At 41.8% G+C, this 12,016-nt stretch overlaps 1 protein-coding gene across 1 annotated transcript in view; it reads left to right on the plus strand.

Moving 5' to 3' along the window:
- Window positions 1-4,473: 4,473 nt before the first annotated feature.
- LOC107102013 overlaps window positions 4,474-12,016 on the plus strand; it is an 8,472-nt gene continuing 929 nt past the window's right edge. Inside the window, exons 1-4 of the mRNA XM_015401146.1 lie at window positions 4,474-4,675; window positions 5,455-6,503; window positions 6,611-6,680; window positions 6,768-6,942. Coding sequence (XP_015256632.1) covers window positions 4,474-4,675; window positions 5,455-6,503; window positions 6,611-6,680; window positions 6,768-6,942 — 1,496 coding nt within the window. The remainder of the gene's footprint in view (window positions 4,676-5,454; window positions 6,504-6,610; window positions 6,681-6,767; window positions 6,943-12,016) is intronic.

Here is a 12,016-nt window from a genome sequence, read left to right on the forward strand (position 1 = left end):
GGAGCTGTCTGTTGGAGCAGCGGCTCATCTGTAGCTGAGAGGAAGCGGCTGGATCAGCTGATCAGGAAGGCCAGCTCTGATTGGATGCCCTCTGGACTCAGTGCAGGAGGTGTGAAACAGACGGATCCTCACTAAATGAACATCTCTGTTGGATTTTTCAACATCCACATTTCTGTGACCGTTTCTTTCTATAATCTTTCTGCTGCTGTAAACACCAGAATTTCCCCTTTGTGGGACAATAAAGGGATTTTCTATTCTATTCTATCTACTTTATAAATGGTAATGTTCATTTTATTCACTACTGAAATGTTTTGGACAGTTGGATTAACTGAAATACAGGGATATCATTTTTTTTATATAAACTCTGTATATACAAGATGACAATAAAGAACTCTTTGCAGAAGTGATGTCGCCCAAAAATGCGTCTGCTGGTTAAAACTAAACTCATTATGTCAGCAAATAAGAGCTGTGATCAAAGAATGCATTTTACATATTTACATCTGGGAGTTCTGCTGAAATGACAGCATTTATCATCAGATCTGTTTCTGGTAAACATGCTTCCATGATTAGGAGGAAGCTCTCCTTCACACACCTTCACCTAAGCTGCGTTTCAACTTCTCTCTGAACTGTCGACCTTCACGCTGACTAAAATGAAGCCAGAGAGGCAGGAAGTGTAGCTTCAGGAAACAGAGCTCCTCTGGTTTCGGTGTTCAGAATGAGATGGAGCTCAGCGCTGATGAAAATCCTGGTCCTCTCTGCTAATGTAATTCATCTTACTCTATAAAGGCTGACGATTAGGAGGGTAGAAAGAAAATCTAATTTCAGAGTCAGAACCAGTCTGAATGACACAGGCGGTCAATGTTCCAGAGGAGGACTTCTTATTGCTGCCACAGCAGATTGAAGCAAATCAAAGGATCTCAGCCGCGGCACATTAAGGAAGTCTCTTCATGTTCTCCTGTTGTTTGGGTTGTTTGTTGACACAGAGCCTCGTCCTGTCAAAGCTCAGAATGATGGACCCAGAATTCAGGCAGACAGACTGAAGTCATCTATAAAAAGCATTTATTAATTGCTCTGAGTGCTGCATTTCCTCAACTAGGACTGGGAAGATAGTGAGCATGTGAGTCACTAACCTGGTTATTCAGTTCAATCCAAGCCCAGAAGAAGGAGTGGAATCCGGCCGGATGATTTTCCACAGCATGCNTTCTGGTAATTAACTGTAATTGCCATTGCATCATGGGAATTATGAATCACGTGACGCGTTGTTTACAGTTCACTACCGCAGTATCTCACATTGTTGTAAGTTACTGTAATTAACGGTTACTTTGGCTCTGATCCTTCTCTCTTTTTAAATTTTAGTTACGCCATCTTTTTTTTTTTTTTTTTTTTGCCGCTTAGAATGACTAGAACCGCAGGAACAACGAACAGTTTGCCGAGTAAGAATAGTAGATTTTGGACGTTTGGTCAACACCACCGGAGAGGATTTCCACTGTCACAAACTGATAAACACAGTATTGTCCGAAGATTTTTTCATTTATTCTTTGAGAAAACCCATCAAGCAAGCTTTTCAGGTAAGCATTTTAAGCTTTGTCCCGACATTTTTTCTTCTTCTTTTGGTTTAGCATTGTGCTACTTATGTGTAACCTAGCTTACATGCTAATCGACATCCAACAACTAACTTTCGTGAGATAAGGCTTTAAAGTTTAGTTTATGTGGATATATACATACTTTGCTTAACTAGCTGTTATGTGTGAAATTATTGTAACCATTTAGTTGTGTGGTAAAAACGGTTTGAAAAGGCTTGAAAACCCTCAGAAACTGAAGAATGTTAAGGTGTAAGATGTGTAACCACTGCACTGGCAGTCCTAAAACATTTTTTGCTCATTCAAGGAGTCATAAAAATCTTGCCAACTACAGATTTTCATGTGGCATAGAAACTTGTTCTGCCAGTTTCAGAACTTTTTCTGCGTTAAAGTCCCACATGTACAGAAATCACACTACTGTGTCAAAAATAAAAGAGACTTTTCAGCATGATGGTGATCACAAGTGTAATGTTCCAGGATGTGATTTTATTGCCAATAGTTCTTATTTGCTTTGCATTCATTTAAGAGTACACATACGTAATGGGAAAAAGGTCACTTGTCCTTTTCAGGGGTGCTCAAAATGTTTCAGAGTGCGCTCATCTTTTGCCACGCACATCTCAAGAAAACATAGACAACCAGCTGTTCCACAGCTGGAAGTACCGCAAAATCCAGATGTCCAAATTCAAGATGCTCAACTTGAAGACTCTCAGGTGCAAGATGATGGTGTAAATTCACATTTTGGACATCCTGAAATAAATTTAGAGTTGAGCAATGACAGATTTTTAAAGAATCTATCATTATTTTACTTAAAATTGCAGGCTAAAATGCTTTTGCCAGCAACAACAGTACAGTGCATGATTGAAGAATTTCAAGATATCCATAGCACTGGAATGAGGCAAGTAATTAAAAAAGTAGAGGAGAAACTACAACAGCTGAGGTTGAATGAGGGTCAGATACAGGAAATTGTTAAAGAACTTGAACAAGAGGATCTTTTAACTATTTACAATGAAGGAATCTTGAGATCGGATAGAACCAGAAAAACGTTCTTTAAGGAAAAGTTTGACTATGTTGCTCCAAGCCAGATGTACCTTGGAACAGACATTAGTGGTAAAGAACGCTTTTGTCAGTACGTGCCTGTAAAGGAGACACTTGCTGCCTTGTTTCGGCAGTCAACAGTGAAAGACCAGTTTGCACAATCAAAATTACTAGCACATGATGAGATGATTTTGAATGATGTAAATGATGGTAAAAACTTCAAACAAAATGCTATTCTACAGACATTGTCATCCTCCATTTCAGTTATTTTGTACATGGATGCCTTTGAGGTGACAAATCCTTTAGGTTCTGGAAAAAAGAAACACAAACTCATGGCCATGTACATGACACTTGGAGAAATATTACCACATAATCGATCCAGTGTTGACCCTGCACAGCTTGTTTTGCTTTGCAGAGAACAGGACTTTAAATCTTTTGGACCAGACAAGGTATTTTCCCACCTTATCAATGATTTAAAAGATTTAGAGGTTTCAGGATTTAAGCTGGAAGATGGAACCAACCTTAGAGCATCACTGATAGCCATATGTGGAGATAATCTTGGTTCACATTCAATTGGTGGATTCACTGAAAATTTCAGCAGTAGCAAACACTTCTGTAGATACTGTTTGGTTGACAGAGAGACGTTTGTCAAATCTCCACTTGTTTTTGGCTCACAAAGAACACCTGCAAACTACAATGACAGCATTCAACAACTGACTTCTGACCGTAACATAGTGGATGGAATTAAATGTGATTCCATTTTCAACTCACTGACAACGTTTCATGTGTGCTCTGGTCTTCCTCCATGTCTTGGGCATGACCTTTTTGAAGGAATAGTATCCAATGATTTAGCTCTTTACATTAAGCATCTGATCAAATCTGAAAAACATTTCACTTATGAACAGATAAATCAGGCAATCTCACAAACAAGGCTTTTTGGCAGTGACTCACACAACAAACCGTGTCAGATAAAGGAAAATGCTACAAGGCTTAGTGGTTCAGCAGCACAGAACTGGTGTTTCTTACGATTGTTGCCAGTTTATGTTGGTAAATGGATCAAAAATCCCTTAGAGAGCGAGATTTGGCAGGTATGCCTAAAACTCAGAGAAATAGTTGAGTATATCTGTGCTCCAAAAATTAATCATAATGAAATTGCATTCTTAAAGGTTTTGCTGGAGGAATATGTAGAGCTACGTAGCACCATGTTCCCTGACCATCCTCTTAAACCAAAGCATCATTACTTGTTGCATTATCCAAGCCTTATTCTAAAGTTTGGGCCCTTAATACGGTTGTGGACACTGAGGTTTGAGAGCAAACACTCTTATTTCAAGGAGTGTGCTAGAAAACTTCACAACTTTGTACATTTAAGCAAAACACTAGCAGAGAGACATCAGCTGCTTCAGTCGTACCTAGGATGTGGTGAGTTATTCCCACCTCTCATTCAGATTGCAGGTGAGGCAAATGAGCTTGATGAACAGTCATACAACAAAGGCATACAGATGGTTTTAAAGACAGCCAATATTGACAAAAACAAAACCTCTGAAGTTTCGGCAGTGATTTATAAAGGAACCAAATACACAAGAGGACTGATTGTTCCTCTTGATCACAGTGGTGACACTTTAGTCTTTGGGAAAATATCCTTGATACTGACTGATGAAAAACAGGTCCACTTTGTTGTTCAGGTACAACACTCAGTTCTGTTAGTGGATCTGGGAGTATATCATTTATATAACTCAGATCATAACTATGCATATGTGAAAGCAGAAAAGTTGCAAGACTATTATCCACTGCAAGTGTATCATATCTTGAACCTCCCTGTTGTTTGTTTGCATCACTCAGTGCTTTCTTCTTCCTAGGAATGGATGTTGAATGGATCCAGGAATTTCAGAAAGTGCTGCCAGAGTTGGACCACGAAAAACTGATGACCATTACAGGACACCTTTCATCTGTGGTTGGAGTAACTAAGAAAGAGGACCTTGCTTTTGTGGAGAAGGAAGACTTCCAAGAATATCTGACACCAATACAGTGCCGAAAAGTAATCCAGGCCTTCAAACAAAGAGGTGAGAAATGTATTCCTAAGAGTCTTAAAGAAAATAGTTGAAGACACATTACCATCAGAGTGTGTCCAAACATGTCTTGATGGAGTAATTGGGTGAGACAGCATTTGATCTACTCAAATACTTTTAAACAAGATTTATCCTATCATCTTTTAGTCACAGAGAGAGGAAATAGATACATGTAACACCTAATTCTCAATAGTATCATCTGGTTACTGGGGATAGTCACAGGTTAAAGACTTATCCGACAGATATATGTTTTACTTCTTTTTAGTTTTAGTGTCTGTTGATGTCGTTTAATGCATGTGACATTAATATGAATACAAAACTGGTCATCAAACAGCTTCATCCAACATGTGTAAAATGTCTTGTTTATATGGGTTATATATATCATGTTATTTACCTATCATCACTTATAGTGAATTGGACAACAAAAAAAAACGAACAAAAAAAGTGTTTTTCAGAGAGTACTTTTTGTACTGTGCCTTTCCCTCTGTTTGGTTTACACAGAAGCTTCTTTGCATCTGTTTTCTCTTATCTGAGCTCTTATTGATACAGAGAAAAGTTACATTTTCATCTAAAAGTTTTCTGGTCCCTTTGGGTTATATTTGAAATAACGAAAAGGAGCTGTTGTAAATTGTTTGAGCATACATTGAAGTTTTAAACCATTCATAGGTAATTTGTCTAAATATGTATATAGTTAGTTCTGGTATATATACTTTTTTGATTAAATGATTTAGACTTATAAAAATGCATTATTGTTTTTTTTTTCTTCTTTAAAGAACTGAATGACAAAGGGACCACTGAAGTCAGCATCACTCTAAGTGAAGAGACGCCTCCCCTTTCATCTGTAGGTGCAGACAGAGGAACTGGTTGGTCCTCCTTCACACCTCATCAGACACAGTCATATTTTCCTGGATCCAGCCTGGCAAAAGCTCAAAACTCTTGGATTCTCCAATTCCAAATACCATGGGAACAGATGCCTGTATCCTTGTCCCAGGCAATCTTGAGAGGGCAGAGGGCTAGCCCAGCAGACAGGAGAGCAATGGTGCGGGTTGTGGTTTCTGCTATGCAGCAACACTGTCCAAACCCTAACAGAGCTGCTTGCATAGAAATAGCAAAGATGATAGTTTCAAAGTATCCACTGACCTTTTCAGACATGACTGAGGAAGGCGAACAAATTGGAATAGGATACTATTCCCTTATAAACCAGCTGAAGACAAGAGTGGAACATGTCAACAGAAACAATACAACTGAGAGAATACGTAAACCACGATCAACAACACAGAGCAATTCCAACACCTCAGCTAAAACAACACGTTGTAAAGTGGACAGCTATGGCTGTGTAAACTGGCAGCCAAAATGTCTTCCCGAGGGAGAAACGACAGACTCTTTGGAGAAAAGACGACAAGACATGGTTGCCATATTTCAGTCGGCTGGACCTAGAGCAGCAGATTGGCCAGATGTAGATGCTTCCATGTCTCTCACATACATTTATCAGCGGCACATGATCAATGGGTGCCCTCCTCCAAGTATTAATGACATACAAGAACAATGGCCTTTTCTGTTTACGAAAAGAGGACTCTGCGATCACTTCAAAATCCTCACAGAGATTGACATTTGTGATCGCCTTGGAGAAGCTCTTCAGACAAAAGGGAAGAGAATTCTGGACTTCTTCCGAAGAAACCCTCACAACAAAAACATTCAGCGTGTTCTTCAGGATATTGACGGGATCTCAGCAATGCAGCAAAACAAGACAGCCATAGCAGCAGTACTTCTGCTGCTGAACCACTTCGTTGAAGAGGAGGAATCCATCTTCATTTTGAAAGATGTAAGTTGGCAAATCGTCAGAGAAACAATTTGTGAATATGCTCACTGTATATAATTATTGGGATGCATGTTAAGCATGTTGTAATTCCTAATTTAATTCTGTTTAAGACGACTTCAACAAAAGCATCCATTGAGAGGGACGTGACATTGCCTTCATCACCAAGACTGATAATGCTGGGTAAGGAAAGCTTTACATAATCTTGAAGAATTTTTTTCTTTGATTGTAAGTGTGCTTTTTTCAAAGTGTGCCTTTTTTATCTTTTAGGAACCACATACCTTGATGCAGCAAAGTGGATGGTGAGCATGGAGGGAAAGGTGGTCTACATTTTGGATGAGCACCTGGGCTTTGCAGATGCATTCTCTGTGTTTTTTGGAAGCTACTATGCCTTCAACCTTGAATACCAGGAGCCAGCATGTGCAACACTTGAATTTATTCAGCGGTAAGTGCACTTTTTTTTTTTTTTTAAGGCACTGTGAAGTCTTATACAGGCATGGATAAGCAACTCCAGTCCCTGGGCCCACTGTTGAAAAGATTTTAGATGGTTCCCTGCCGCTGTTGTGATTTTTGTGCTGTATAATTGTTATATTGCTAGTCAGGACGCCATAATGTTATATAACATTAAATGCAATGCTAACCCAGCGGATGCTAAATTTATGTTTTGATATTTGGCATCAGCCTCTTAGGGGTGGCAGCAATATTATTTAATCAAGTTCTGTTCTGGCAGTTTTAACACCTGAAAGTGTGAATGAGCACTCTAATGTCAGGCATTAGATCAGACTTAGCTTTCAGTCCATTTCGAGATCTGGGTCTCGGACCTTGCTGGATGTTGGCAGGGCTCCTTCGATGTGAATCTTCTGGGAGGGCTTCACGAAAGAGGAAGAACAAAGCACAACCAGTTGTTTTTGTTATCCAGGCAGAAGTCCCTCCTCTGTGGGAGGACTTTATCCTCTCTTGCCCCGGTAGAGGGGGGTTGGTTTGGTCCCACATGAGTCCCTGAAGGCAAACTGCAGGCGACTCTCATTTTGCTCCCCCATTCATGTGAGATATCAAGATGGACATTGGTTTACCATGTCCAAAAATTCTCCATCATGATTTATACCACTAAGCATGCAGAACTTGAAAGCAACCGTCATTTAATTTGAGTCAAGTGTGTTGCATGGGGACATCTAAAACCTTCAGGATAATGGTTTTCAAGGACAGGAGATGCTGATGTGGAATGTGTTCTGTTATTATTAAACTGAATTGTTAATAGAGTTTAAACTTTGAATATTTTCATTCTTGAATATTTACATTAGCTTGAATAAACATGATTATTCAGCAGTGGAACATAACATGTAGTTGAAACTACTTTAATCTTACTATAAATGGTTATTGGATTGGATATTGCGTCCCGCTCGGTCTTGGCAGGACTTTGTGTGNGATAGTGAGCATGTGAGTCACTAACCTGGTTATTCAGTTCAATCCAAGCCCAGAAGAAGGAGTGGAATCCGGCCGGATGATTTTCCACAGCATGCAGCTGGAGAGACCCAGAGAGTTCCAGGAGTTGAAGCCAAAGAAGCTGCAGAGCAGACGAGCAGCGAGCAGAAGCCAGCTGATGAGGAAGAACTGTCGATGAATAAGCCGAAATTCAGGCCAGAAGATCAGAGATCAGAAGAGGTACTGAAGGGAAATCCAAGCCGGGGTTGAGAGACAGATCAAAGGTCATTAGCAGCAGAATCAAAATAGCAATCTGAAGACAGGTCAGGCAAAACAGATCAGAACAGGTGCAGACAAACTCAGAATTCCAGGAGCAGAAACTAGTCAGGATCAGGCAATCAGATTAAACATGTTGCGGTTAGCTAGAGAACTCTCACCTATGGCTTGAATAATCTGGCACTGATGGCTGGAACCAAGCAGTTAAAATGGAAACTGGAACAGGTGGATCTGATGAGTGATAATGAAAACAGAGTGGAGTTAGGCAGATGGATGAAAAAAATCGATAATCCAGTCATCAGTGCCAAGATCCTGATACCTCCGCCATGCATCTCCACTCCATCTGTATTCCTGATAAAAGCTGACACAGTTTTACAAACGCTCTAGAAAAATCAAGTGATCAACAGATCTTGGGAGGACATCATCTGCAGGGTGGGTCCTCCCATGCTTGTGGTGGCCTATGCCCCAATTCTAATAAACACCCTCTTAAGCATAATTTATAACATTTCCAAGACATAGATATATGTGGGGAATCATGGTGGGCATAACCTGCCCACCGGAGGGGGGGCAGGCTTTCTGGCTTTGCTTCCGGTGCTCATGGCCACCTGTGATATTTGGAATGCATTTAGACACTTAGCATTTAGAGGCGGAAAGGTGGGTCTGCTTTGCTAACTGCCCTGACCCTGAACATGGCCTATGCCTGCAGTTGGGTGGAGGGACGCCGGGGGGGGGGGGTTTCCCTGTACCTTAATTGATTTTACATTACTGTACTGGACTTAGTTCTCAGTCATCAATGTCATGGTCAAGCTTGAAAAGGTTCAGTTTAGGCAGGTGGTTTCTAGTAGATGTTTCTCCTCTCATCCGAGAGGCTTCTTCAGCTCCAACTAGTGGTGAGGGGAACTGAGATTAATATACTTTAGGAGGAACAAAGAATACGGTGGGGGGGGCAAAAGGTGGCTCTGAGGTGTTAGTTAGGTGCGGGCAGGTGGGAGGTGAATATTCTGGGTGTTATTCCTAAAAGTACTTTGTAAGTAGTATCTCTAAACATTTTTTTTTTTGTCTTTTTTCCAGCTTTTTATTTTCAATCCTTTGTCACAAGTACAGAGCAACGAAATGAACTCTGCATCTAACCCATCCCCTTGGGGAGTAGTGGGCTGCCATTGTACGGCGCCCAGGGAGCAGTGTGAGGTTAAGGGTCTTGCTCAGGGACCCAGAGTAGCAGTCTGTGGGAGTGGGACTTGACTAAAACTTTGGATTCCAAGCGCATTGCCCCAACCACTAGGCCACCACTCCCCACCTCCTCTGTTGAGAGCTGGTTTGTTCCAGGTTAACAAAGATGGCTTCCTTAACCCCTCGCTCAAACCATCCGTCTTCCTTGGCCAGACTGTGGGCGTTATCCTTAAACGAGTGTCCTTTAGCCTTCAGGTGCAGATCCGATGCTGGTTGAAAATCCTCCTCAGTTTTTCAGAGACTCCAGCAACATCTGGAATGACGACATTCCTTCTTCTTTTTTCTTCCTTCCCATCAGACCTCTTGTTGTTTTTTAGAAAAGCCCATCTGGGATAACCACAGTTGTTAAGGGATGCCCCAACATGTCTCTGATCTCTCATCCTCCCTCTGTTGGTGGTGGGAATGGTTTCGGCTCGTGTCTGGAGGGTTCTAATGATGCATAGCTGTGTTCCAATAGGTGGTGTGAGTCCAAACGGAGATACTAGTCGATATATGTGGAGTTGTCTGTCTTCCATGATGTGAATGGCACAGTCCAGGAAGGCAAGGATCCCATCTTTCACATCTTCCCCGGTGAACAGGATTTTGGTAACTTGGTCTATGAAAGTGTTGACGAAGGAAGAAATGACCTCTGACCGAGAACCATTGACTGATCTGTTTGAATCCCAATCGCTGTCATGAACTTTAACCTTTGACGGTTCAGTCTGAACTTTTAATTCAGGACTTGGACCTGTTACCCTGGCAGGTTACATGCTGCAAGACTTTCACAGACGTTAGTATAATCAGTCTGCAGGCCAAGCTGCTGGATCCAAAGACCTACAGGAGTGAGACTAATTTAATTTTCACCTTGAACATTCTACAGATTGTTCATTTTCCCCTGTAAAAGTAGATATAGATGTCATGATCTTGGCGCTGATGACTCGCTTAATTATTCATTTCATTCTCCTGTCTAGTTTTGCACGGTTTCTCATTACTGTTCACCTGATCCACCTGCTCCTGCCTCTATTTACGCCCCCTGCTACCGGTCATCGGTGTCAGATTATTCTCCAGCGCTACTGGGGAGATTGTGTTCAGGGTCGCCTTAGTGTTACTGATTTCCTTTTCTGCCTCTCAGCCACTGAGCCTGACTGATCCCGTCTTATCTGCTTTACCTGCCTGCTACCAGTCATCAGTGATGGGAGCGTTTCAGCATTACTTTAGGTTTTCTGATTACCTTATCCTGACCTGTTCTGCCTCTCAACTACTTAGCCTACATGTTCCCGTCTGATCTCTGTGCCTGACCTGTACTTGGACTCCTGCTGGATTCTGATGAACTTGAAGCTGTTTCCTCTCACCTTTCTGGATTTCTCTTTGGAACCTCTTCAGACTTCTGTTCTCCTGGTTCTGAATCCTCCTGACCACGCCTTCGACCCCGCCTTTGGCTTCACCCTCTGGATTATCCTACCTTCCATCGCCTGCCAGGATCTGGTATCCTGCTTGTCCTCTGTCCTCCAGGGCTGGAATTCTCTATACGGCAACCACTGTGTCTTGTTAGCCGTCCAACTGGCATTAACTTTGCTTTCTGGGCATGGAAAAAACTCTAAAACCAGGTTAGCGACTAACGCATTCTTAATCTTCCTCTGTCAGATTATCAGGGTCACTAACCTGTGTTTTTCTCCTGCAGAGGTTCCTGCCTTAGATGTCCAAGCCGCTGCCACTGCAGATCTGCAGTTCATTTTTAAATAAACGTCTTTTAAGCAATCCCACCATCTGAGTATTACAGCTGTCTTCTAAACCTTGACAATAAGAATCCTAATCAGTGACGGTTGATTCAGCTGCTTCACAACATCCCTTCTGAGGTCCAGCTGGAACTGATTCCTGAAGGGTTCTGGTTCTCCGCTCTCCAAAGCTCCACCTTCATACCTCCTCCTACTACTTGCAGATCATGCTGGTGTTTAAATGTGGCCCCTGTTTGGCCCCACACTAATGCTTGTTCTGCATCCTGGTTTAAGTGCTTTAATCATCGGTGGATTTGTTAAAGCAGGTGGTGATTGAGCTGATGGCGAGGAGTGTTGATTAGAACCTTAAACTAATGACATGTTTAGAAGACCTGATGAGCCTGGTCCAACTGGACTGAACCAGCGGTGGGTGAAATGCAAGATTTCTGAGAGTTTTATAGCTGGTGGTTAAAGTGAGAAATTTAGCAGAGACGACCGTAACGAAAATATTTCGTCATCACCAGTTTTTCCCATGACGATAACGCACAAAAATTGTTTCCAGGAAATAAAAGCATGATGAAAATAAAAAATGTTTTCCGTTAACAAGATTAAGACCAGATGAAATTTATGAGCCATGGACAAATGGACATTAAGAAATAAAATTGTTTATAATTAACTTGTAATTGTTAGTATAAGTGTTTCTAGAGCTTCATAGAAGATTACATGTTATTGCTCTGTGTGTCCCACACGGTGCCTGTCCCACGGCGCCTGTCCCACACGGCGCCTGTCCCACACGGCACCTGTCCCACACGGTGCCTGGCCCACGGCGCCTGTCCCACACGGCGCCTGTCCCACACGGCACCTGTCCCACACGGTGCCTGGCCCACGGCGCCTGTC

Source organism: Cyprinodon variegatus, unplaced genomic scaffold, assembly GCF_000732505.1.
Source record: "Cyprinodon variegatus isolate N-32 unplaced genomic scaffold, C_variegatus-1.0 Scaffold1188, whole genome shotgun sequence".
Taxonomy (NCBI): domain Eukaryota; kingdom Metazoa; phylum Chordata; class Actinopteri; order Cyprinodontiformes; family Cyprinodontidae; genus Cyprinodon; species Cyprinodon variegatus.